The sequence below is a fragment of the Linepithema humile genome, chromosome 5 (assembly GCF_040581485.1).
Source record: "Linepithema humile isolate Giens D197 chromosome 5, Lhum_UNIL_v1.0, whole genome shotgun sequence".
NCBI lineage: Eukaryota > Metazoa > Arthropoda > Insecta > Hymenoptera > Formicidae > Linepithema > Linepithema humile.
Genome location: NC_090132.1, coordinates 3,467,577 through 3,493,130, shown reverse-complemented (window position 1 = coordinate 3,493,130; position 25,554 = coordinate 3,467,577). Strand labels below are relative to the sequence as shown.

Genomic DNA, 25,554 nt, shown 5'->3' with positions numbered 1-25,554 from the left:
TGAATATTTATTAAAAATATGTATCGAATATTATATGAATTGTATGCGGAATGCAGATTTGAAATTATTATGCGTCACTCGTGAATAAACTTTGCTCAGTACCGCCGAACACCTTATACAACATAGAGATATATAAACGAGAGAGGAAGAAAGAGAGAAAGTTTCCTAGAGACGACAAGACACATTGACAAGGCACGATCCCGTTACGCGCGTGATCTCCGAAAAGCGACCGGAGGGTGCAGCACCGAGCAGACCCGGAAAGCAGGAGATGCGCCGTGCAGAGAAACATGGCGTAAAGTGAGTGTGTTGCACATGTGTCAGTGATTTCGGGTAAGAGGTCAGTTCCTGAATCGGAGTCGGTTGTGAACCGTGAGTCGGCTCCGGCGGATTTGTCTTTGGGAGCGGCACGCCGAGTGGACTTGCGGATTCTTATCGTGGAAACACGCCGGGCGCACACACGAGTGAGAGAGACGCGCGATCGAGTCTGTCATCGCGGATATTTGTTCGTCGGACCGGCCACACTCAGCCATTTCGCCGACACCGCCGTGAGGCTCGCACAGCCGTGGGTAATGCCCGTTTAACGTCCGCGCGTCACTGACGTCGGCGACCATTTCACGCGCGCGACACAAACCCGTAGATTATTCCACGATCGCCGATAGAGCCGATCGAGCTGATCGGCACGCACGGCGATCGGAGAGTTCCGGCCTAATAAGCTTCTCCTGGCACGGCAGCGCATTCCGATCCTCTGAGTGTCGAACCGTCTCAAATTTAACGCTACTATGTTGTTAATTTCTCGTGATCAAATAGATATTTACATTTACATAACGCGCATAATGCGCACGTAATGCCTGGATGCAGTGCGGTGCAATTATGTAGAGCGAGAGATTTTCGATGAGGAAGACCTTTTCTATCGAGACATCGGCTTGTTCAAAACATTGTTTTTCTGTCGCTTGTCTGTGCCTTGAAATGTGACGTGTTACGCCAGAGCTCTTACAGCAATATAAACTTAAATGTTGAATACAAAATAATCTCAGTTTATAAAAACCATACATTGAAAAACTTTTCTTAATTGATTTTTAACTGTTGTATTATTATCTGCATTGCTGCATTATCATTTATCAAATACCACCGGACTTACCTTGATACAGACATACCACATAGAATCTATCATTATTTAACAGTTATATTTCAAAATTAAGTAAATATCACACAAATATACACATTGTGTTTTTACTAAATTAACTTATATTTGTTTAATGATATATTTGTGTAACAAATTCTTTGAATTAATTATAGTCTTAATACATTTTTAGGTCAGGTTAGTTAATTAGGATTACTCTTCCTAAAGTATATATTGATAATAGGCCAGTACAAATAAAAATATAGGTAAGTTTTAACAATAAAATATTTGTTTAATTTATGATTTTTTATAAAATATATTTTATACACATGAAATTCACATACATTTTATATTCTTATATAATTAGATATTTGTTTTCAAAAAGCTATTGATGTATAATGATAAATATAGATAAAAGTAATTTATATTTTATACAAATAAATAGAAGTAAATCTGCTTAATGTTTATATATAACAGCTAAACAGAAATTTGGAATCATATTTATTTATAATAATTTAGCTGATCTATAAATAGTATTGATTTATAAAGAAGTCGTCTCACAACTGTTTCACACTTTATTATATTTTGTCAGAGTTAAAAAAAGCAGGATTATAAAATAGGAAAGCAGAGTTGGAAAGGGAGTGGGATAGTGATCTCAGAAAAGAGAGCCATTTCACAAGCTTGGTTTAGACATTCTAAATATAACTGGAGGCTCTATAGGCTTTCCGTACTGTGTCATGCCACGCAGACCAGCATCCTGCTGTGTTGCGTAGAACTTGCTCATTTTCCGCCGTCAGTATGGCACAATGCCAATTTTTGTCTGCTAGAGAATATCTGATAAGCTTTTAATAATCACATTTCTGATATCTATATCTATTAATACAAGAAAAGTTGTTTTTTATTACATTACATTTTTTTATTTATGTCCTTGTTAAATTATTAATAATATGTATAAAGTTTAATAAAGTGAGACACAAATCAATACCTATAAAATATTTAAAAAAAAAACATCAAAGCAGATTATACTAATTAATTTTTCTTAAAAATTTGCTTTTACAAGAATAGATGCTCTTGATTCTTGTGATAAATATTTTATTCGATGAAATTTATGCATGCGGTATTTTGTTTACAGATCATGGTTTGCAGAGCCGGTGAAAAGATCCAAGTATGTGTGGTTCAATTTAATATGCCTTTCGAGGTTGATCGTAAACTATGTAGCGATAAATTTTCCTTATATGTATCAACACGCGTGAAAGATCTTTACAATCATATCGAAGAGCATTATCACATGCAACCGGATAGCTTTAGGTTACGTCTATGCACATCGTCATGCAAAATGGTTATTAATTACATTGTTCAAATATGTAATATTATGGAAGGTATATAATCGTAAATGCATGTTCTAATGTGATTCCACTTTGTGTCATTAGATTGATTTGTCTGACGTGAAAGACAAAACAATGGAGGAGATTGGAGTGGATTTCTCGGTTGATCCTAGCGTATCTGAAAAGAAGAATACTCTGTTTGTTGTTGATCCAACCCAACCGTTTATCGATGCGACACCACCGAAAAATGCGGAATACGGTTTGCCAACGTATAATCTAGCGAGTGCGACGCCGCATGCGTGGGGATTGGAAGAGGACATTGTTAGAGAAGATGTTAGAGATGGTAGAGAAGAAGTTAACTTCCGAAGTTTCATTAAAACTGAGACAAGTATGCAATGTACAATTTGAGAATTGCTCTCATATAGATTTGCATACATTAACAGAGCTCTCGCGTTAGGATTTAAAGTGTACGTGTGGATAACGTGTGGATAATGTTTTATAATTTCTTTAAGGCTACGTTGGCTTAGTCAACCAAGCGATGACTTGTTACTTGAACAGTCTTCTCCAAGCATTGTACATGACGCCGGAATTTCGGAATGCGTTGTACAATTGGGAATACGTAGACGGCTCCGAAAAGGATGAAGCTCTAAGCATACCATATCAATTGCAGAAACTATTTCTCAATTTGCAGGTATGGTGCATGTTCATGATATATTCATAGATGCGTTAAAAACTCACCATTTTATTTAGATGAAGTTTACATGTTTTTAATGTTGAAATAATCATGTTTTTCAGACATCTACGAAATCTGCGGTCGAAACTACATCATTAACTAAAAGCTTTGGATGGGATTCTACTGAAGCATGGCAACAGCATGACATTCAGGAACTTTGTAGAGTTATGTTTGATGCATTAGAACAGAAATTCAAAAATACAGAACAGTCTGACCTAATCAACAGGCTTTATGAAGGTACAAATTGTCAGTGTATGTGAGTCAAGACAATTTTTGTAATTTATTTTCTATGTTGCTAGGAAAGATGATTGATTACGTCAAATGCCTTGAGTGTGGAACAGAAAAATCAAGGGAAGATACGTTTCTCGACATCCCATTACCAGTTAGACCATTCGGCAGCCATGTCGCGTATAACAGTGTGGTAAGATATCATTACCTGGAATTTGAAATATCACTTGTATTTTTCTACACGTGTCAAGGAAAATATTTTTCTTCGCAGGAAGAAGCAATTAGAGCGTTCGTTCAGTATGAAACATTGGAGGGAGCTAATCAGTATCATTGTGAGAAGTGCAACAAAAAGTGTGATGCTCATAAAGGATTAAAATTCACAAAATTTCCATATCTGTTAACTCTACATCTCAAACGGTTCGACTTTGACTACAAGACCTTTCATCGAATCAAGCTTAACGATAAGTACGTAAATTGTACGATATCGTATTTTTCATGAAAGTCATTCTACAATTAAAATTCTACCTTTTCATTTTGCATTATAGAGTCACGTTTCCGGATATATTAAATTTAAATTCCTTTATCTCGTCCACAACGAGTCAAGAATCTCCGGGTGGCGAGGAAGATATCGGTTTAGGTATTAAATGTGATGATAGCTCGACGACAGATAGCGGAACTTTAGATGACGATTGCGTGCCGTGTGATAACAGTCTGTCAAACAGCAATCATTCGGCGAATCACGACCAAGACGATGATGAAGGTATGATATTAAGATATATTTGTCGAAACAATTTTGAGAACCATTAGAGAACGTATATATTTATCTTCAGGTATTGATATGAGTAATGGACCGTCGACATCGAGCTGCACCATGCACAATCACGAGAATGAAAAGAACCGCGGCACTTACATGCTGGAAAAAGGCCCGTACATGTACGAACTATTTTCAATCATGATTCACAGCGGTAGTGCGAGCGGTGGTCATTATTATGCTTATATTAAAGATTTCCGGACGCAAGAATGGTTATGTTTTAACGACCAAAGTGTAACTCAGGTATGCGACGTTTGCAAAGGCTTTCATTTCGAGTATTTACTGTCCATACCAATGAATTTCTCACTTTGATTTCAGATAACTCACGATGACATCCAAAAAACGTACGGCGGTGGACCGTCGAGGGCATATTATAGCGGTGCCTATAGTAGCAGCACGAATGCGTATATGCTCATGTATAGGCAAATTGATCGCGCTCGTAATACTTTACCAATGCAGGCTCAAGATTTTCCACGACACATTCAGGTATGATTCGATCCTCCATAAATTTTTTGTCAATAAGTTTATTTAAAAAAAGAAAAATGTCAATTCTTTTCTCAAGATACTCTATTCAAGGGCATTTGTCATCTTATTTATAGACGCTGCTGAAGAAAATGAAGGAAAGTGAAGAAAACGATAGAAAAAATCGTGAGAAACAAATGTCTGTACCTAGATTAAAGGTATACTGTCATCATCCGGTGGAGGGAAAGTTGATGAACATCAAGTTATATGTTATGCCTGACATTACGTGGTTCGAAGCAACGGAGAAAGCATATAGGAAATTCAATCTGGAAAATGTAGTGAGTCTAGATCAGTGTCGTTTAGTTAGTTACGAGCATAATACGGATTTAATAGAATGCAGTTACGATGATCGAGAGCACGAAGCCGTTGGGAATATATGGCGTATTTCACGTCGCTTCGATTTTTTGTTAGAAATTCGGCGGAAAGATCAGAAGTTCGAGACGTATTTGCCAGGCGGTGAGCAGACAATTTGATGGATGCGTATTAATCAACATGCGGTGAAAATCTGACGTGATCTAAACATCGTAATTATTATTGCAGGAGTCGCAACCAAGGTGTTTGTCATAGACGTGACCAGAGAGGAGGTAATTGACGGTCCGATCGATATCCGGGGTTCATTGTCGCAAAGTGTTAAAGAGTATAAACAAACCGTAGGAAAAATTATTAATATGGATCCTAAGCAAATGAAAGTAATATTACTAAAGTTTCCGGAGACTAGACCCGTGGAAAACGAAGACAGCGATCTTCAGACTGAAGGATTTTATAATGCAAACAAAGTATTTATATCAACGATGTACGACATAGATAATAACAAGTCTTTTCAAGAGTCAACAGTGCACAGAATCATAGAGAATTTTAGACATGTTATTTCGCTGCATGTCCAATTGCCAGACACCAGCAAAGGTAATTTATAATCTTTTAAGGATTAGCAAAGTTTTTTTTGTCTTTTATATAAAAATTCCAATATGTAACTGTTTGCAGAAATGTTGGAAGAATTGAATATCCCGTTGCTGGATGAGAAATATGAGGAAAAGGAATCATTACCAATCAGTAATGGTTCGTCTAAACTAGGCGTTAATGAGTCACATTGGGACGTCAATCTGAAGTACAATGAAACCCTGAAAGGTGCGCGAAATAGCGACGACACCACCATACGAAACATAAGTCCTCAGTTGGGAGAACTCCTCAACGAGGAATGGAATACTCCCGAACAAAGTAATAGCGAAGACAGTAGTCTTAGCGATAGTGATAAAACGTTGGTCGGCGATGCGCCGGAAGGCGTCTTCGTTCAATCGCATTCGTTGAGTCGGAAATACAGGATGTCGAATCAGTTTGAAATAGAAAACTGGGACGACGACGACTCCGATTATTACTTCAGAGCTACGCCATATATAGATAGCACTCAACAAAAACGTATGTTACTACGCTCAATCTCGCCCCAGTGTCGATGGCGGTGTATTAATTTGTTTCTTTTTTTCTTGTTGCAGTACTTAAAGTATTAGTAGATAAGAGAATGAGATTAAGCACTTTGAAGAAGGATTTAGAGCCGCTTGTGGGAGTACCTGTGGAATACTTCAAAGTTTTTCGCCTGTCGAATTCCGGCGAGTCGGAGTGCAGCTGTTTGACGGAGCAGCTTAACGCGTACGAAGACGGTGAAAGACTTAATGTGAAACTCGGACGAGCCTTGCGTAACGGAGAGTTCAAAGTGAAGTTATATCAACTATTAATCGATTCCACTGAGGTTTGTATTGTCTTTTTATATTTCGCATACATAGGAAGTTTCATATGCTATATACGTTATATATACGTTATAGTGTTATCAAGATTTTTTATTATGGATTAAAATTTTATTAGCCTTACAAATTTTTGTGCGAATGGATTGTCTCGAAAGATATGGCAGTCGGACATGCAAAGAAAGAGATACTGGCAGAAATAAAGAAAAAGTATGATATAGATATACCGTATGAAAAGTGCCGACTTAGGAAAAAGTATTATAAAACAGCCTCAAAAGTATTCCTAAACGAACAAAAGTTCGAAGATCTGCGATTTCATTCGCAATTCGAAATGATCGTTCAAGAACTTCCGGATAAAGAGACAGTCATAGACACCAATCAGATAGTATTGTTTGTCAGAAGGTGGTTACCAGCGAAATTGCAACTAGCACAATTCCAAGAAATTGTCATGGATAATAGAACCGTCGAAGAACTAAAGAAAAAAGTGAGTAGCTACAAGATTAATTTTTTTATTCGTAAGGAGATAAAAGCGGAAGAAATATAAAGAAATGATTGTTGCTCTTCTTTTTCCAGCTTTCCTCAATATCAGATATTCCAGAAGAATATATAGATATAGCGAAAGGAAAAGGTAGTTTCCCATGTGACAGTTCTGTGCTACGAATCCAAACCGATCTTGATTGGAACGAACATCATGATAGTTTATCTTTCAATTTCGAAGATGGTGCCGTCTTTTTCTATAGGTACATTATCATTATATTTTCCGACACTATTAAATTCTGATTCTTGCTAAACTTTCGGATCTTTTTGTTTTCAGAGATAATAGGGAAAAACCAAAACAATTAAACGCTGACGAGGTAATGGAAATCGCTTTTAAGGAAAATTCACGCTTAACGCCGCTTTCTACTACTTCGAGTTATAGTCCACGTCGAGAGAGAGCACTTAAAATTTATTTGGATACCGAATGATCGTCCAGAGGGAGAGAGCACGCGTCTCTTACAAATCAGTTGCTAAACAAGCAGGTGTACGAACACAAAACATTTGTACATAAAATGTTTGCGTGTTGGATGTTTGTGAAATCAAAATTCCATCAAATATCAAGTGTTTTGTGTTCCAGTGAATCTTCGATACTTCACAGTTTGAGCGTTCCTACAGGTTTTCGGCTTTTTTTCGAAACTATTGGATTTTGGAAACTGTTTGGAATCATGAACTATTATATAGTAACGCATAATTCGGGATCCTAGTTGTCATACCTGATTTCGAGATTTTTAGAACTTACATGATGTGTAAAATATCCAATATGTATATATCACCTGGTCAGTTGAATCAGTTTTCCATCTATAGAATTCAACTAAGCAACACGATTAATTATTTAAAAGGAAAAAAGTAATGTCGATGTGATGATGAAAAACTTTTTTGATATACAGATAAAAATTTGTGTGGATTATCAGTTTCTCAATTTTTTGCATAACAATGTAACTTGTGTTTCTCTTACATAATTTTTTTCGTGAGTCTGCACTGCTTTTTTATATCATAGAGAAAACTTTTTATATTTCTATATACCTGTTAAAATATTAGACACTGTTCTTTGTGTGTGTTATATACATTCGATAAACTGTAAGAACAGCACTATAAAAGAGAGAATTGCCGACACTACTTTCGTTATCATTTATCTGGCACAAGAACAATTAATTCGCCTTCTTCTGATGTATTACATATACGATTTATAAATTTATTATTGATGTTTTACTAGATTTTACTACAATTTTTGAATGTTATTATGTATATTATAGCATTAATCTGGCGATGTGTGGTAGCATATGTCAAATCATTGGATGTGATCAATTTTCTAACAATAGATATATTTTTCATTATTTTTTGATCAATTATTTAACAAATATCTACTTTTAATCTGCAAAAATTCGAAAAGAACACAAATCCTTAAAAAATTCTGAAAAAAAACAGATTATATTTACAGGTTATCAATGAGTTTATCAATGAGAATTAATATTCATTTATAAAATCAGAAAACATTAATGTTAGATTAATTTACTTACTATTGGTTCTTTTATGATATACATATATACATATCACATCACAATGTACTTTTGCAATAACAATTGCGAATATCGCGAATATTCTCTCGTGATTTCAAAAAATTATGTGCAAAAGTATTTTTTCAATTTAAAACATGTGAAATGTTTTGCTTTATCTGCCAATGTTTGTCTGCTTAAAATCTGCTTTCATATGACATTCTGTTGACGTTCTTTTCCTTCGTAAAGATGAAAGATTGATAAACTGGACCAAGTGGTAACTTAATAGTGTCTATTTGTTACATCATTATTTATTTTGTTACCCCCTATTAACATTTTATTTATCATCCGAAGTTAGGCTTTAAACGTTGTTTGATCATTGTTTTTATAATCACTGAACGAAGAAAAAGTATCAGTACGATACTATCTTTTAACAAAATAGATTACATTGAAGGCAGTGAAACCACATCTGTTCCCTTTTGTGGTTAAACTAATTGTAAGATTGCGGAATGTACGTCTCTCTTGACACAAATACGGATTGTAATTTGAAACTCTCCAATCATTGGCATTGGAAGATTATTCTCTGTATAATACACTGAAGTTATGAAGCAAATTATATTTATAATTATCAACAATGAAATATTGAAATGTCTGTCTTTTTTCTTATTTAGATATATGCATGATTATCTGCTTTATTTTTCATCCTTATCCAGTTCATACTCACGATTATGAATCATATATAAAATATGTATAAGGAATTCTGGAGAGAAGAGGAAAAGAAGAAGAGAGAGATGAAGCATATAAAAGATTATATATACATATATATTATTTTCATACAAATACAATAAATTTGTATTTTATCAATAATACTTATAAGCTACGAAGACCTTAACAAGGAATTCTATATCTTACAAACTTAAAGCTGTTATGGTAAGTGTGCGATTACGTTAATGCAATACATAAAATAACAATAATTTTATATATTTAATTGAAACTCTACATCTCTTGATGAAAAGATTTATGCTAGATTAATTTATCATGCAAGATTAATTTTTGAAAAATAACGTAAATGTTTATTGAATATATATTTTGTATCTTTCTTGTACGTTGTGTTTACATACCTTAAAATTTCTTATCATGTGTCATATTGTGTAACAGAATGGGACAAAGGTTAGATGTTATTGGAATCAGTTGAGACTGAGACGTATGCCATTTTTAAGGTAGCAAACGTGGCTTTGTTACTTTCAGTTACTTTTGACTCATAAACCACAATAAACGCAACATGCTCGAGAAAGTAAAAGGAACTGGACCTTTTGTGGGTGCTATTGATGAAGGAACAAGCAGTGCTAGATTTTTGGTAAGACAGTCGATAATTTCAAATTTTACATGACAGATTTTTTTCATCGATTTTGATGAGAAATGTTGTCTATGTATATATTTTAATATAGCAAAAATATAATTATATAAAAATCATCACTCGATGCTACGAAAAAAATAATAAACCGTTAAAAATAGTTTTATTGAAGGTTAGGATAAAAAATCTAACACGTCAATCAAAAAACTGTGGAATTATACTTATTCTATTCTTATATAATCATTCGTTTAAATAACGAGTCGTTTGAATAAATTTGTAACAGATGTAAAATTCTCATAATTTCTAATCAACTTTTATTGTTATATCTGATGTTTAGGTGTTTGATGTACTGCATAGAAAGGTAGTTGCTTCACATCAAATCGAGATTAAGCAGAAATATCCTCAGGAAGGATGGGTGGAGCAAGATCCAAAAGAGATATTACAAGCCGTAATAGAATGTATAAAGGAGACTGTGAAAAAGTTGAAGGACATTGGTTTAACAATTGCGGATATCAAAGCTGTTGGAATTACCAATCAAAGGGAAACGACACTGGTTTGGGATAAAGAAACTGGAGAGCCATTGCATAATGCAATTGGTATGAAACAGATATTTATACAAGATATCAAGTAATGTGTAAATATGCAGAGAAAATCAAGGCGGAACAAAAACGTTTAACATTTATATAGCCATAAAAATTAAAAAGGATTAAAAAAATAGAAAATTCTCACATATATTTTGTAGTTGTAATTTAGAATAAAAGATTATATAGAAATAAAATATCAGTAACAATTTAATAAGTTAATTTAAGTAAACAGAATAAAGTGATTGAAGAAATTCAGTTTAACGATTTAAGGCATTTATTCAAAGAATTTTGTCTCATAGTTGAATAAAATGTTCTAACTTTGTAGTATGGCATGATATGAGGACAACTACAACCATGGAAAATGTGTTGGATGGTGTTCCTAATAAAACGAGAAACAAGAATTATTTGAAACCTTTATGTGGTTTACCAATGTCTCCCTATTTTAGTGCTCTCAAGATACGTTGGTTGATAGACAACGTTCCTCGTGTGAAACAAGCGATGGATGCAGAGAAGTGTGCCTTTGGAACAGTTGACACATGGCTCATTTGGGTAAATAAGCATTAAAATTAAAATAAAAAAGCATTTTACATATTGTCTCTGAATATTGTCTATGTTTAGAATCTCACCAAGGGCCAGTTGCATATTACGGATGTGTCAAATGCATCTCGCACAATGCTAATGAATATTGATACATTGAAATGGGATTCTTTATTGTGCCGCTTTTTTGGTATTCCGCAACATATTCTTCCTGAAATACGTTCCAGCGCAGAAGTTTACGGACATATTTCCAATCCTGAAGTACTTGCAGGTGTACCCATAGCAGGTGTAAGTATGGAAGTAAAATGTATTTATGTATTATTTTCTTATTGATTGCTAAAGTAATTTTTTAATTTATTTCTTTAACTCTAGTAAAGAGTGATAGAAAAAAATTTCTTAAATATAAGTAATTTTATTTTGAAGTGTCAACATTGTGATTTGTAATTAAATTTAAAATATTATGTACTTTTTTAATATTACTTCTTGCTCAACTATGATTTCTTGAATGGAACAATATATTTCTTGCATTTTCTTGCTCTGTAGTGCGTGGGTGATCAACAAGGAGCTCTTCTCGGTCAGTTATGTTTAAAACCTGGTCAAGCAAAGGCCACGTATGGCACAGGATGCTTTTTGCTTTGCAATACAGGAACTATGGTATGTACAACATGGTATGTAGAATGATATACAATAGAGAATAAATGCTTCTTTTTCTTTAGGCATATTAAAAAGAAATGCTTGAAAACTTATTAAGAGATATGCATAGAAATACTGCTTTACAGAGGGTCGATTCGACGCAAGGCTTGATAACTACTGTTGCTTACAAGATCGCGCGATCCCCGGCCGTTTACGCGTTAGAAGGATCCGTCGCTGTTGCCGGAGCTGCTTTATCCTGGCTGCGGGATAATATGCAAATTCTTACTAACATCGGACAGACGCAGGATTTGGCAGAACGTGTGAGATGCTCTGGCGATGTGTATTTTGTACCGGCCTTTTCAGGATTGTATGCGCCTTATTGGCAGCAGGACGCGCGCGGGTATTGTTTCTATCTTTTATTTTTTTATTTTCCATTAATGTAGAAAAGTTGATTTTTTTCAATTAAGAACTTTTACGCATTTTTACGTTTTTACTGTATAATTTAATAAAATCAGAGTAATTTGCGGTATTACCGAGGACACGCAACAATATCATATTATACGAGCAGCGTTGGAAGCAGTTTGCTTCCAAACGAGAGACATATTGGAGGCAATGGTAAAAGATTCAGGAACGAAATTAACAACTCTGCAGGTTGACGGAGGTATGACAGTGAACAATTTATTGATGCAAACACAAGCAGATTTGACGGGCATAACTGTTGGTAAATAAACAATATTATATAGATAAATCAATATTATATAGATAGACGATGATATAATTTCATGCATAGATTGTCTTTACTATTCTGCCTCGAAGATAAATCTTCGTAATTTTATAATTCTGTTGAATAGTGAGACCAAATATGGTTGAGACAACAGCACTGGGTGCCGCTGTTCTAGCTGGCATTGGTGCAGGCTTAATCGACATAAGTGATGTGGATGCATCTCAAATAACCAAGTTTTCACCTCTGATTGATGAAGATGGTAAGCAGTCTTATTCCATTTGTTTGCATATTATCAATATTTTGGGACAAAAAATAAAAATGCCTAAAATAATAATATATAACTGTTTTATTTTTATTTTAGAAAGAGATCTCAAATATTCCAAGTGGAAAATGGCTATTGAAAGATCTATGAAATGGGATTGCTCCACCAATTTAGGGAATAATTAAAATCTCATGTATATACATTTTTATATTGAAAATAAAATTAATATCTACTAGCAGAATAGAAATATTATATTTATTATACAAACCCAGTAAGTAAAATCTTTACATTAAGCTTTTGTTCTGTCCACAGTCTATGAATGTAACTTGAAGATAGATTGATAGCAGAAACCTAGTTGAATCTCCTACTTAACTATTTAAATTTATTTATTTTGTATTTTATTTAAATAATTACTCCACTCGATTTCTGTCCATCAATTTTATACTGTTAACAAATCTTGTTGGATTTCTAATTAGATGCCAATAAGATTTGAAGCAAATACAGCAAATTTAATCTCTAATTAATTTGACATTAATTTGACTGATTGATTTCTCTGATCAGATTATTGAACAGTCCGTGTCTCGAGATATAAAACATTGTTTTAAGCATTTATAGTCGTTACTCTAATCTTGTTACAAGAATATATCAAAAATACTCAAAATGGAGTTTTATACCTCGAGACGCGAACAGTTCATTTTGTTGAGTTCAACTGAGATTTATTAAATTATATAATAAAAATTAAAATATGATATTATTGAATTATTTTATTATTTTTATAATTTATAATGTATGTGATGTTAACAGATTGCGAATCATATTTTCGTGAAAAATTTTTATTCTAGCGCGAAAGTGCTATCTATATTTCGTTGATTGATTCCACAAACGTGGACAAGCAGAGCGGATCAATGCTGCGCATGCTGGCGCATGTGAGATGACGGCACGTGAGATGCTGTGTTCTGTCATCTCTGTCTTCTCGTCCTTTACTCGTTATCATCGCTCTTGTCGCTAGTTTGTCAGGCAAGGACGGCTAAACGGTGTGAGCATTCGCACGCAAAATGAAAGATCACGATGGAGCAGCTCATCAAAAAAAGCCTACAAAGCTCAGGAATCTCGCGGATAAAACGGAGGCATTTGATTCCTTGCATGTGAAAAATTCAGAGGTAATTTAGAAAAAAAACTTAATATTGTTCATGCTGTGTAAATCCTCTCATGACGTATATGATTGGGAATGTTAAGATTTTCTTCAAAAATGATACAGTGGTGTACATAAAGTGATGTATTATTGATGGTTCAACTAGAAAGAGGCTGATTTTATACGTAAAAAAATTAATCAAAAATGCACAAAATGTGTTGTGCAATGTATTATACAAGCTATCTCATCGGGAATTGGAATTCACACAAAAAAGTGTTTTAGAGAATTTCTTTCGTGTGATATAAGAAAGCAGCTCATTATTTTTTTTTATTTATTAAAATTATTTGTTTTTTTAATTCAATCCTAATCATTCAATGCATAAATTTATTGGGATAAAATATTTAAAACATGAATACTTTGTGATATTTTTTATATCAGAATATATATACATATATATATAAATATTGCCAGTGTCAAAAATTTTTGAACAAAGAATATAATTGCATTTGTTGCTTGATAATAAACTTGATGCTTTGTAATTTTTTTTCTCATGTAACCACACTTAAAAAAAATATATATAAAGTGATATATATATATATATAGAGTTTTTTCTGCTTTTACCTTCAGCGACAAGTCAGCGACACATCATCACATAAGAGACTTTAATAAAATCTCACATATATATGTTTTTGTTAAGGAAAAATCGATTTTATAAGCATCTGTCATGAAGAATAAGTCATGAAGAATAGCAAAATAAGCAAAAGTTGTTTCAAGCTTAAAAATGACAAAAAATATATAGAATAATCTCTGTTAAAATGAATGAATCAGAAAGCTTATTGGATTTTTTGATAACAAACATAAAATAATAAAGAAGATACAACAAATCATAAAGATAGAATAATGAATAAATTTTCAGAAAACTCTTTGCACGAATCAAGCATGTCTTGGTAGTGTGATGCAAATACCGACTCATGGAACTGAGCCACGTACCAAAGAGGAAATTCTGATCCAGGCGAAAGACTTTCTGGAACAATATTTCACTTCCATTCGAAGGTATTTGAGTTGTTACAATTTTCATAGGCTTATTGAAATTGATAAATCTTTTGAGCTTCTTCTTATTATTAATTAATGCAGATTAAACAGCGACGCTCATCGCGCACGCTGGGAGAGCGTACAAAGAGAAGTGGTTTCCACTGGTACATATCAGTTGACGGAAACAGAATTGGTTTTCGGCGCAAAATTAGCTTGGCGAAACGCTGCAAGATGCATTGGTCGTATACAGTGGTCCAAGTTGCAGGTTTATTTCACATTATGCGCGAAAGCGATATTTTTCAAGCATGATCATTGAATGATAGATATTTAAAATACTGTATATATTTTTATAATTTGTTTAGAAAATAATTCTCTGCGTGTCTGCAGGTTTTCGATTGTCGCTATGTTACAACCACGAGTGGCATGTTTGAGGCTTTATGCAACCACATTAAGTACAGCACAAACAAAGGAAACATCAGGTAAAATATTTATTTCTTTGTGATTTTGATATTTTTACATACAGGATGTCCCAGACTTACCGTATCACCCGTTAATGGCAGATTCCTGAGGTCATTTACAGACGAAAATCTTAATACCAAAATGTCGAGGCTACTATGGTATTTGAATGGGAAAGGCTTAAAGTTTACCAATTAGCTTGTCAGAATTTCGCGCGCTCAGGGACATCGCACCTCGAAAGGACCCTTGCACAACACTTTATTCAATACGTTTTATTCACTTCACTCAGCTCTTATTCACTTTATTCACTTTATTTACATTGTTCGCAATACTAACGAATTTACTAACGATAATAATTTCTAAATTGTATTAAAACGCGATGCGCGTCGAACTGTCAAAGCAGTCGTGCCATTGACAAATGATCTGCTACATAAAGTATTGTGCAAGGATCCTTTCGAGATGCGATGTCCCTAAGCGCGCAAAATTCTGACAAGCTGATCGGTAAACTTTAAGCTTTTGCCATTCAAATACCATAGTAGCCTCGACATTTATCTAATAAGAATCATATAAATTTTATTGTAATATAAAATTGTAAAATATAGTTTTCGAATTTGGATTCTTTTGATCACACATATATGTACATATATATTTGATTACTCACATATATAATTTTTTAGGTCTGCGATAACAGTGTTTCCACAACGCACTGATGGAAAACATGATTATAGAGTATGGAATCATCAATTGATTAATTATGCAGGATACAAAAATCCAGATGGCACTATTCTTGGCGACCCTGCTAATGTTGAATTTACAGAGGTCAGAATATTCATGTTTCCTTAAGATATACTATATTAATTAAATTAATGAAATATAGTATAAATTTTACTAACACTGAAACTTTCAAGATGTTCAGTGTTAAAATGACAATTATTATTAATAAAAATGTTAAAAACTCAGTCTTAAACTCAAGCAATCTATAATTGAAAGAAAAGTTTATAACTGTTCTTGAATTTCCTAAATAAAAAATGTATTTTAAAAGTAATTTACATAATATTTTGCTTTAACAGGTTTGCATTAAATTAGGATGGAAAGGTGCGCGGACCAGATTTGATATACTCCCGTTGGTTCTATCTGCCAATGGACACGATCCGGATTATTTTGACATTCCCAGCGATCTGGTACTCGAAGTATCTCTCAGTCATCCCACGTAGGTTTTTTGTTAAATAATTTAAAGTTTCCAAAAATCTAATTTTATTTTTATTGTCTGGTACATGAGCACGGAAATCAGCTCCAGAGATTTATGCGATGCGCAAAGATATAATATGCTCGAGACAATAGCGTCGAACATGGGTCTAGTCACAAGGACGTCCACGTCACTGTGGAAAGATAAAGCTATGATAGCCAACGTCGCGGTGCTGCATAGCTTTCAGATGAAAAACGTGACAATCGTGGATCACCACACAGTTAATTTATTTAGAACATAAATCATAAAAGGCTGCATATTATATTTATTTATTAATTGCAGTTTCCTTAATTTTATTTATTTGGAATAAAATAGGTGTATATTTAGATTCTTGAAAATGAAAAAAAAGGCAATAAAATTTGATAATGCATATAAAATGGAATCATATGATACAAACGAATGACTTCCTGTTCTTTGAACAATATGTCATTATTGCTCACAAATTTGTCGTGATAAATTAAATAATATTATTTAAACTGTAAAATTTGTTATGCTGTAATAATTGTACATAAACGCATTGTTTGGGCAACAGGTACAATTGGTTTGAAAAGCTGGGCCTGAAGTGGTTCGCTGTCCCGGCCGTATCCGGGATGGTTTTCGATTGCGGAGGTTTAGTTTTCACCGCGGCACCTTTCAACGGCTGGTACATGAGCACGGAAATCGGCTCCAGAGATTTATGCGATGCGCAACGATACAATATGCTCGAGACAATAGCGTCGAACATGGGTCTGGACACAAGGACGTCCACGTCATTGTGGAAAGATAAAGCTATGATAGAAGCCAACGTCGCGGTGCTGCATAGCTTTCAGATGAAAAACGTGACAATCGTGGACCACCATACAGCTTCGGAATCCTTTATGAAACATTACGAAAACGAGATGCGTCTGCGAAACGGCTGTCCCGCAGATTGGCTGTGGATTGTGCCGCCAATATCTGGCTCCGCCACGCCGGTGTTTCACCAGGAAATGGCGCTCTATTATTTGAAGCCCTCTTACGAAGCCCAGGATCCAGCATGGAAGACTCACATATGGAAGAAGGGGCGCGACAAGAAAGCGACGACAAAGAAACCAAGACGGAAGTTCCACTTCAAGCAGATCGCGAGAGCGGTGAAATTCACGTCTAAACTGTTCGGACGTGCGTTGTCCCGTCGAATAAAAGCAACCGTGCTGTTCGCCACGGAAACTGGCACTTCCCAGATGTACGCGGAGAAGTTGGGTGAACTGCTGGGTCATGCTTTTCACTCTCAGGTACTTTCAATGGCGGAATACGATATCAGCAACATAGAACACGAGGCTCTACTGCTAGTGGTGACTTCCACCTTCGGAAACGGCGATCCGCCGGAAAACGGGGAGGTCTTCGCCCAGAGTTTGTACGCGATGAAGATGAACGATACTTACATAAACAGCGAGAATAAAATAAGCTTAGCGACATCCAAGTCGTTCATCAAGGCTAACAGTCAAACGGAAGTGGGCGGATCGAAGAAGTTGGACAGATTAGATTCATTGCGCGGTTCCACAACGGACTCGCAGACCGAGGACACCTTCGGTCCTCTCAGCAACGTTCGATTCGCCGTATTTGCACTGGGCTCGTCCGCTTATCCGAATTTCTGCGCATTCGGCCGTTACGTCGACAACTTGCTGGGCGAATTGGGCGGAGAGCGGCTGGCGCGCCTGGCCCAAGGTGACGAGATGTGCGGACAGGAGCAAACCTTTCGCAAATGGGCAGCTGACACTTTCGCCATTGCGTGCGAAACATTCTGCTTGGACGACGACGACACATTACTGGAAGTGGCCCTGTCTTTGGGCTCTGAAGCGCTGTCTGCTGCCACGGTCCGCTTTGTGGAAGCTGAACCTCAGCCGATTGTCAAAGCATTGAGCAAATGCCACAACAGAAATGTGACGATGTGCAATATGCTTCGAAGAAGCAACCTGAGCGGTGACGAGTTGAGTGGAACAACATTGCTCCTGGAGCTGGACGACATAGTGGGCATGGATATCTCTTACAAGCCTGGGGATCACTTGGGTGTATTTGCATGCAATCGAGTGGAACTTGTGGAAAAGATCCTGCAGCGTGTGCAGTCCACTTTTGATGCCGATGCACCAATCGAGCTGCAAATGCAGAAACAAGCGCACACTCCTAACGGTACGAATGCGATCTATTTTCTCCTCTCTTTTGCATTGTCGATGAATAATAACGAGAACTTTTTTCCAGGCATTGTAAAAACATGGATACCTCATGACAGATATTTACCAAACTCCTTCAGAATGCTGTTAACTCGATTTCTGGACATCACGACTCCACCTACGCCGAATCTCTTGAGATATTTCGCATCGATAGCTTCGAACGCAAAAGAACGGACGCAACTTGATCTTCTGGCCTCTGTAAATATGTAAATATATTAATGTGTAAATGTAGCTGGTTTTTTTTTCTAAAGTTTTTTATCAAAATTTAAAAGGAAGAAATTGAATCAAATTTTAAAAGGTGGATTCATAAAAGTTTAAAATTTCAGGCTAAAAATATGGAGAAAACAAAATATATTTCAGATATTGCAATCTTTAAAAAAAAAAAAGAATTTAAAAATTAATTTGCAGATACAGGAATTTATACATATTTGAGCATTTTTTTTTTTAACAACAAGCAACTTGTTAAATGTATAATAACCTGCAAGAAAATAGTAAAGATTCAAAAGATTTTTCTTGAAACAGGATCCAGCGGCTTATGAGGACTGGAGACACTGGAAGTTCCCCAATCTGGCTGAAGTTCTGGATGAATTTCCATCTGTAACTCCGTTTGCTCCGTTGCTTTTGCTTCATCTAACACCTTTGCAGCCGAGATTTTACAGTATCTCATCATCTCCACTCGTACTTCGAGGACAAATACACCTTACAGTTGCAGTGGTACAATACCAAACGCAAGGTATAAATCTCATTCTTCTTGGTTTTATTTTTCGCTAGATTCACCAAAATAAACTGACATGAATTTGATTTTGATTATAAAATTTAACCAAACTGATTTTAGGCGGTTCCGGACCGGTGCATTATGGTGTTTGCTCCAATTATCTGCGGGAAATATCCGAAGGTGAACTACTATATGTATTTGTTCGAAGGTAAGCAATCTCAATTTCGTCAATTTAATTTTACAATTTAATTTATTATAAATTTCTCCTTGAATATAATTATTAATTGATATTTAAGCGCACCAAACTTTTACATGCCGATGGAAACTAAATCGCCAATAATATTGGTTGGACCGGGCACTGGAATTGCTCCCTTCCGTGGCTTCTGGCATCATCGATTCGCTCAGATGAAACTTCAGCAAAGTAAGTTGCGTTTCTCTTCTATACACCTGCTTATTTTATGTATCGCAAATTTTGGTATAAAATGCGCGCCTTTCCTACAAAAGCACTCAAGTATTCAAAATAATTATTTCTTACGTAAATAACGACGATCTAATGTAACATTTTTGCAGATCAAATGTTTGGTAAGATATGGCTGTTCTTTGGCTGCCGTCAAAAGACTTTGGATCTATACAGACAAGAAAAGAAGGAAATGTTAGAGGCTGGTGTCTTGGATAAGGTGTTTTTAGCACTATCCCGAGAGCCTGGTCTCAAGAAGGTATTTACCTGCTTTGTAATTTAAAAGATAACAAGAAAAAGATTTGCAGAGGTACTTGAATACTCGAATAATAGAGATTTACAACCAAAAGTTAACTTTGTATCTTGTGTAAATTTTAGACTTATGTGCAAGATTTGATCCAAGCAGAAGCGTCTCAGATTTACGCAATGGTAGTATATGAACGCGGCCACTTTTATGTTTGCGGAGACTGCACAATGGCGGAAGATGTTTATCAGACTTTGAAGCAAATCATACAAACGCATGGCAATATGACGGACAAAGAAGTTGAAGCGTATATGTTGACACTCAGGGTATAATCTTCAATGCATTATTCTTTTCTCGTTGAATATGTAAATAAGTTACGAATTTTAAGCATTTTATACTCGAATGACTCTTTCAGGATGAGAATCGCTACCATGAAGATATATTTGGTATAACATTACGCACGGCCGAGGTACATAATCGATCACGGGAAACAGCCAGAATTCGAATGGCTGCCGAACCATGAATATACCAGACCAATAAAGAATGGTTGAAGTAATTTTCGCTCGAAAAATGACTATGGCATCAATAATTACTATACACGTCACATAGTTCCATGTGGAAAACCCATTTTATTTACAAGTAGAGCTGACTGATCTTTCGAGTTCTAAAACATTTTATCCGCTACTATGTTAATCTGCACATCTTCGGTTGTACGAGATATCACACTGATTATATATTTGTTGCATGTAGTAAGACAGGTGTACAGAACTTGTAATTCTACCTGTTTCTGCTTAACTATGGAGATGCTGATCCAAGATCCGGTTGCGATTTCTGACTAATATTAGACAATAGCTTCTTTATTTCCGCTATCGCCTTTCCAGGATTTAATCCCTGCAAAATATTTGTGCTTCGATTTAACTCAATTCTCCAATCTTGGAAGTGTGTTTTGTGGATAGTGTGTTTTAATTAATTGTTACTATAATTTGCAAAATATAAAATAGTTAACTAAACTCTCACCTTAGGACAAGTGCGCGTGCAGTTCATGATCGTATGACAGCGGAAAACTGAGAATGGATCCTTCAATTTCTCTAGACGTTCCTTTGCTTGAGTATCTCGTGAATCAATAATCCATCTATAGGCCTAGTAAAAATAACAATAGTAGAAAGGCTTAGAAAGCAAACAGTATAATTGGAAACTTCTGTTAGAATGAGCTAAGCACTTCAACTAAAACTCTACACATTTTACATATGATTTATTTGTAGAATACAATATTATTTGTTCAGAAAAAAGATCTGATATATAGTATATTATATAATTTTAATTCATGTATTCGTGGCTCATTTTTAAAGACTTTTTTACTTGTATTGTTTCTTTTCTGCCTTATTAGCGATTATTTTATCATTCTGTTACACAATATCACATTTAATAAAGCAACAATCAAAATGCGCTTACTTGCATAAGTACTGCAGGGCCTAAATACTTATCACCATTCCACCAATAAGATGGACAGGAAGTGCTGCAGCAAGCACACAAAATACATTCGTAGAGACCATCCTATATCAATAAAAGTTAAATTAAGTATTTCAAGCGAGTATAAATTAACTGTGTAACTAAAACAAAAATCTGAATAAATATAATGTAATCCTTACCAACTTTTTACGGTCTTCTACACTTTGCAAATACTGTTGATTGCCAGTTTCTTTTACATCTTTACGCTGCAGCCAGGGCTGTATGCTGCGATACTGATCGTAGAAGTTAGTTAAATCCGGTACTAAATCTTTGACGATATACATATGTGGTAAAGGATAAACTTCGCATGCTGAACTTGTGTTTGTATCAATTTTGCTGAAATACATAAATAATCTATTCTTAATAATTGATATATTTTAAAATGTTATTAGTAACTACATTTCAAGTTTTATATATATATATATATATATATATATATATATATATATAACTTGAAATGTGCATGTGAAATATACATGAAAATCATTCAAGTTGTAAGTTATGTAATAAATCCTCAATAATCAAAATATTAAGCATATGACAATTTATATAACATACCTGATACATGCCAATGTGTTTGTTCCTCCGATATTCATAGCACAAGATCCGCAGATACCTTCACGACAAGAACGGCGGAATGTCAAAGTTGGATCAACCTCATTTTTAATTTTAATTAGTGCATCCAAAACCATGGGGCCGCACCTAAATTATTTTAAATGTAAAAAAAGAGTTAATAAAAAACAATATTACACAAGATTACACAAATATTACACAAATATTACACAATATTACACAAGATTACACAAATATTACACAGAAACATTTAATTTATTTAATAATAGAAGATAATTACGCATTCAGATCAACTTTATATTTCTGCAAGAATGGTTTATCATCAGGCTTATCTGGATTCCAACGGTAAACTGAGAAAGTCTTGAGCCTGGCTTCAGCATTTTGAATTGTTGCAGTGTGCAAGGCTCTGATCTGTAAAATTTAGAATTATAATACTTATTTGAATTGTAAACACAATAAAGTGCGTCTTTATTATTAAGTTCATGCAGAGTCATTTTTCTATTATATTGTCTTATATAAAATTAGGAATCATGAAAGAAAAATGATCAGTATTATAGCGTTCTAATCTATTGTCATTACGTATACTCGCTGTTCAGTTAGTGATTGTTTACGTCACAATCAAAGTAAAACAATTATAAACAGTAAAAGATAATATAATATTAATAGCATTAATTACTAATAAATGCTTATTGTAACAAAACTTACTTGACGGAGCCCACTTCTGCAAGTATATGGTGCGATTCCGGCCATCCTTGACACTTTTTTTATAACTGTACTTGCATTATATAACTAAAGCTGTCTACATATAAATTCGTAGCCTTCATATAAATACTGGTTTACTATTTAAAGATAACTAATCGGGAAAACATAGGGTATTTAAATTTCTTGAAAGCGGAAAGGTTGCGACACTTTCTTTTTTTATAAATATCGGATTGTACCAAGATCACTCGATTACTCGTTTCAGAACATGGAGTTGACAATTAATCTAGAAAGAGTAAAAATTTCTATATTAACTCTATGCTGCTCTATACTAAAACGCGCTTTCCTATATAAATCTAGAAAACAGGCCGACGAAGAGAGTAACAGATTAACTGTGTTTCTTTCTTTTGTAGGCGTAGACCGCTTTGCGCAGTACACGTGTGCGTATGCTGCTCTGGTGGCTAAACTGGTTTGCGTCACTACTGACGCCAAATTCCACGTTGGGCAATCAGTAATAAGTAAACGCGATCTGACACGGGGAATTTTCTTCAGCAATAATGGGCTTTCCGTATACATTTTACAAACATCAGATTCAAACACGCAAACTTCTTCAATCTGGTAATAGAAATAATCTATTCAAAATTGATTGTACATAATATATATATTCATAAAATACCTTTTTTTTAATTAACTTGTTTACATACTTGTTTAGCGTTTGTCAAAGAAGTGGAGTCAATTCAAAGCGCCGAAAGTATGGATGTTAGTGAGGAATTTTCAAGGCTTCTAGACTTATCAGTTGAATTAAACTTACAAGTAGTAGAAAAAGGTTTGGAAAAAAGCAAGAAAGCGATCAATAAGTTAAAAATCAAGATAACTCAGTTGTTCCAAAATGTAAGCACCTCAACAAACACAAAACTAGATGATATTATAGCCCTTGCAACAGTTTCTTTTCATATGGGTGTATTATACAGTAATTATGCAGAAATTGAAAAACTATATATTGGTGAAGTCTATTTTATGAAATGTCTGGAATTGTTAAAAGGAAAAGAGTGTGAACCCAAAACTATATTGACAACTATGAGAGTATTTATAGAATTAAGTTTAATTTGGGCTAAATTGGAAAAACCAGAGAAACAATATTTCTTTTTACATGAAGCAATGATGCTATATTTAAAATATACAAATGAAGAAAATGAGTGTCCTGATCTTATTGATGCAACAGTTTTACTTGGTATTGAAGATGAGGAAAAGCATCCTAAGCTTTTATTAGAGGAATTTTATACAATAATTATGGAGACCTTAATAGAACTTTATCCAAGTATGGCTCAAAATATGCATGGATTTGTAATATATTTTCATAATTTATTAGAAAAGCAAATAGCAGATATAATGTCTAGAGATGAAAAATCTCTGGAATGGGCTAACACATCACTTGCATTAACCGTATATTTTATAGAAAATCATCGTTTTACTGAAGCTAGAAATCATATTGCTGCTACAGAGTATATACTGGATACATTTAGTAATGACATACAAAATCAAAACAATTTTTCAGAAGAATTACAGAATTTCTATAAAGAAATGCGTGTTCAGGTTGCTAATTTTTGGGGAAGATATGGACTTAGACTTTTACGTGTATCAAAATACAAATTGTCACAAGATGAAAGTGATAACACATTGCATGAAACAGATAACTCAAAATCAGAATTCTGCACGAAGCCTGAGAAGGAACTAATGAAATTTTTAATATTTGCTGACTTAGAAAAAGACTTGGAAAAAAAATATTTAACTAACCAGATTACAGACAAGTATTTGTCAAATTCCAATGATGCTAAAATAGTTTTTGTGAATGTTTTGAGATGGTTCAATGAAACAAAGAAATATTCTAATGCTTTAGGAAATTCTATACAATTTATAAACCAAACGTTACATATATCTTATGCATACAAATATTTTGCAAAGTACGAACAAGACAAAGACAAGCAGATAAATTTATATAAACTACAAATAAAAAATTTAAAAGAGGCACTTCAAATTTTAAATACAAGTGAAGAAAAAGTTTTAAACCCAAGTTTATTTGCTTCTTATTATGCACAAATTAATTATGAATTATCAATAGCTAACTCATTTATCTTAAGTATAAAGACTGAGCCTTTGGTGTTGAATATAGAACAGCTAAGAAATAACTCAATTGACAAAATGCCAGTAGAAATTACAGAATTAGTGAACAGTAATGTAGATCATCTTAGAAATGCTTTAGAGATGTTTTCTATATTTGTTTAAAAGACTTATTGTATACTTTTTAAAATATATTTGAACACTGTTGGATAAACATTAAAACAAATAAAGTATAATTTGTAATAATGAAAGATATTTTTGTATTCAATGAAAAAAATGCACACACATGTATTCATTATCTATAAATAATCTGTTTATGAATTATGTCCATGCTACATTTATTTAAGAATAAGTAATGTAACTTTACATTTAAAAATAAAATCGCAGAAACGACGTCGCTTTCGTACCGATTCGATAAGAAAGAAAACAAATAGTCTGCTCTTTTTTAATGTCCGAAGCTAACCGAAGCGCGGAGCTCACATGTATATACGTGGTTTGTGCATGCACTGTACCCCCTCCATTTATGTTGCTTGCTACTTGCGTCTCAAATCTGGCGTCATCACATGCGTGCATGTATACTGTACCACATATGAT

At 34.3% G+C, this 25,554-nt stretch overlaps 5 protein-coding genes across 11 annotated transcripts; 4 read left to right on the top strand and 1 right to left on the bottom strand.

The window, feature by feature from the left end:
• The first annotated feature begins 62 nt into the window (after window positions 1-62).
• Usp47 (ubiquitin specific protease 47) lies at window positions 63-9,142 on the top strand. 7 transcript variants are annotated; one of them, XM_067355864.1, is made up of 18 exons: window positions 225-562; window positions 1,314-1,386; window positions 2,253-2,459; window positions 2,551-2,833; window positions 2,958-3,136; window positions 3,241-3,415; window positions 3,478-3,599; window positions 3,678-3,871; window positions 3,952-4,166; window positions 4,237-4,460; window positions 4,536-4,703; window positions 4,817-5,195; window positions 5,280-5,642; window positions 5,721-6,152; window positions 6,227-6,480; window positions 6,594-6,956; window positions 7,046-7,212; window positions 7,287-9,142. In XM_067355864.1, exons 3-18 carry the CDS (start codon window positions 2,256-2,258, stop codon window positions 7,435-7,437), a joined length of 3,873 nt encoding a protein of 1,290 aa, XP_067211965.1. In that variant the 5' UTR covers window positions 225-562; window positions 1,314-1,386; window positions 2,253-2,255; the 3' UTR covers window positions 7,438-9,142. The 7 variants fall into 7 exon arrangements, with proteins under 7 accessions (XP_067211969.1, XP_012228272.2, XP_067211965.1 ...); XM_067355865.1 differs by having other exon boundaries at window positions 225-566; window positions 2,551-2,788; XM_067355863.1 differs by having other exon boundaries at window positions 225-566.
• Window positions 9,143-9,286: 144 nt separating this feature from the next.
• On the top strand, window positions 9,287-12,843 carry LOC105675282 (glycerol kinase). The gene is made up of 10 exons (XM_067355872.1): window positions 9,287-9,432; window positions 9,661-9,859; window positions 10,194-10,452; window positions 10,766-10,989; window positions 11,059-11,265; window positions 11,521-11,631; window positions 11,757-12,010; window positions 12,126-12,331; window positions 12,462-12,593; window positions 12,696-12,843. The coding sequence occupies exons 2-10, from the start codon at window positions 9,785-9,787 to the stop codon at window positions 12,779-12,781; spliced, it is 1,554 nt and encodes a 517-aa protein (XP_067211973.1). The 5' UTR covers window positions 9,287-9,432; window positions 9,661-9,784; the 3' UTR covers window positions 12,782-12,843.
• Window positions 12,844-12,985: 142 nt separating this feature from the next.
• Nos (Nitric oxide synthase) lies at window positions 12,986-21,709 on the top strand. Its single transcript, XM_012372799.2, has 14 exons — window positions 12,986-13,756; window positions 14,645-14,781; window positions 14,863-15,025; window positions 15,148-15,239; window positions 15,894-16,035; window positions 16,287-16,426; window positions 16,995-18,604; window positions 18,674-18,843; window positions 19,168-19,378; window positions 19,481-19,568; window positions 19,657-19,781; window positions 19,931-20,076; window positions 20,196-20,387; window positions 20,477-21,709. Exons 1-14 carry the CDS (start codon window positions 13,652-13,654, stop codon window positions 20,582-20,584), a joined length of 3,429 nt encoding a protein of 1,142 aa, XP_012228222.1. The 5' UTR covers window positions 12,986-13,651; the 3' UTR covers window positions 20,585-21,709.
• On the bottom strand, window positions 20,671-23,119 carry SdhB (Succinate dehydrogenase, subunit B (iron-sulfur)). Its single transcript, XM_012372800.2, has 7 exons — window positions 22,849-23,119; window positions 22,424-22,554; window positions 22,129-22,272; window positions 21,711-21,906; window positions 21,514-21,615; window positions 21,079-21,201; window positions 20,671-20,952 (listed from the first exon to the last, which is right to left on the bottom strand). Exons 1-7 carry the CDS (start codon window positions 22,891-22,893, stop codon window positions 20,857-20,859), a joined length of 837 nt encoding a protein of 278 aa, XP_012228223.1. The 5' UTR covers window positions 22,894-23,119; the 3' UTR covers window positions 20,671-20,856.
• A 136-nt stretch (window positions 23,120-23,255) lies between these two features.
• On the top strand, window positions 23,256-25,211 carry LOC105675600 (KIF-binding protein-like). Its single transcript, XM_012372871.2, has 2 exons — window positions 23,256-23,460; window positions 23,555-25,211. The coding sequence occupies exons 1-2, from the start codon at window positions 23,400-23,402 to the stop codon at window positions 25,123-25,125; spliced, it is 1,632 nt and encodes a 543-aa protein (XP_012228294.1). The 5' UTR covers window positions 23,256-23,399; the 3' UTR covers window positions 25,126-25,211.
• The last annotated feature ends 343 nt before the right edge of the window (window positions 25,212-25,554 follow it).

Coding starts and splice junctions, on each gene's coding strand:
- Usp47 (XM_012372849.2), top strand. CDS start 2,256: ATGGTTTGCAGAGCCGGTGAAAAGATCCAAGTATGTGTGGTTCAATTT. Junction 4,167..4,236: donor CGACCAAGACGATGATGAAG/GTATGATATTAA, acceptor ATTTATCTTCAG/GTATTGATATGAGTAATGGA. Junction 7,213..7,286: donor GGTGCCGTCTTTTTCTATAG/GTACATTATCAT, acceptor TTTTGTTTTCAG/AGATAATAGGGAAAAACCAA.
- SdhB (XM_012372800.2), bottom strand. CDS start 22,893: ATGGCCGGAATCGCACCATATACTTGCAGAAGTGGGCTCCGTCAA. Junction 22,555..22,848: donor GCAGAAGTGGGCTCCGTCAA/GTAAGTTTTGTT, acceptor TAAATTTTACAG/ATCAGAGCCTTGCACACTGC. Junction 20,953..21,078: donor GCACGCGCACTTGTCCTAAG/GTGAGAGTTTAG, acceptor AATATTTTGCAG/GGATTAAATCCTGGAAAGGC.
- LOC105675282 (XM_067355872.1), top strand. CDS start 9,785: ATGCTCGAGAAAGTAAAAGGAACTGGACCTTTTGTGGGTGCTATTGAT. Junction 10,990..11,058: donor TTGACACATGGCTCATTTGG/GTAAATAAGCAT, acceptor GTCTATGTTTAG/AATCTCACCAAGGGCCAGTT. Junction 12,011..12,125: donor TGGCAGCAGGACGCGCGCGG/GTATTGTTTCTA, acceptor TAATAAAATCAG/AGTAATTTGCGGTATTACCG.
- Nos (XM_012372799.2), top strand. CDS start 13,652: ATGAAAGATCACGATGGAGCAGCTCATCAAAAAAAGCCTACAAAGCTC. Junction 14,782..14,862: donor TATTTCACTTCCATTCGAAG/GTATTTGAGTTG, acceptor TAATTAATGCAG/ATTAAACAGCGACGCTCATC. Junction 19,569..19,656: donor CTATATGTATTTGTTCGAAG/GTAAGCAATCTC, acceptor TTGATATTTAAG/CGCACCAAACTTTTACATGC.
- LOC105675600 (XM_012372871.2), top strand. CDS start 23,400: ATGGGCTTTCCGTATACATTTTACAAACATCAGATTCAAACACGCAAA. Junction 23,461..23,554: donor ACGCAAACTTCTTCAATCTG/GTAATAGAAATA, acceptor ATACTTGTTTAG/CGTTTGTCAAAGAAGTGGAG.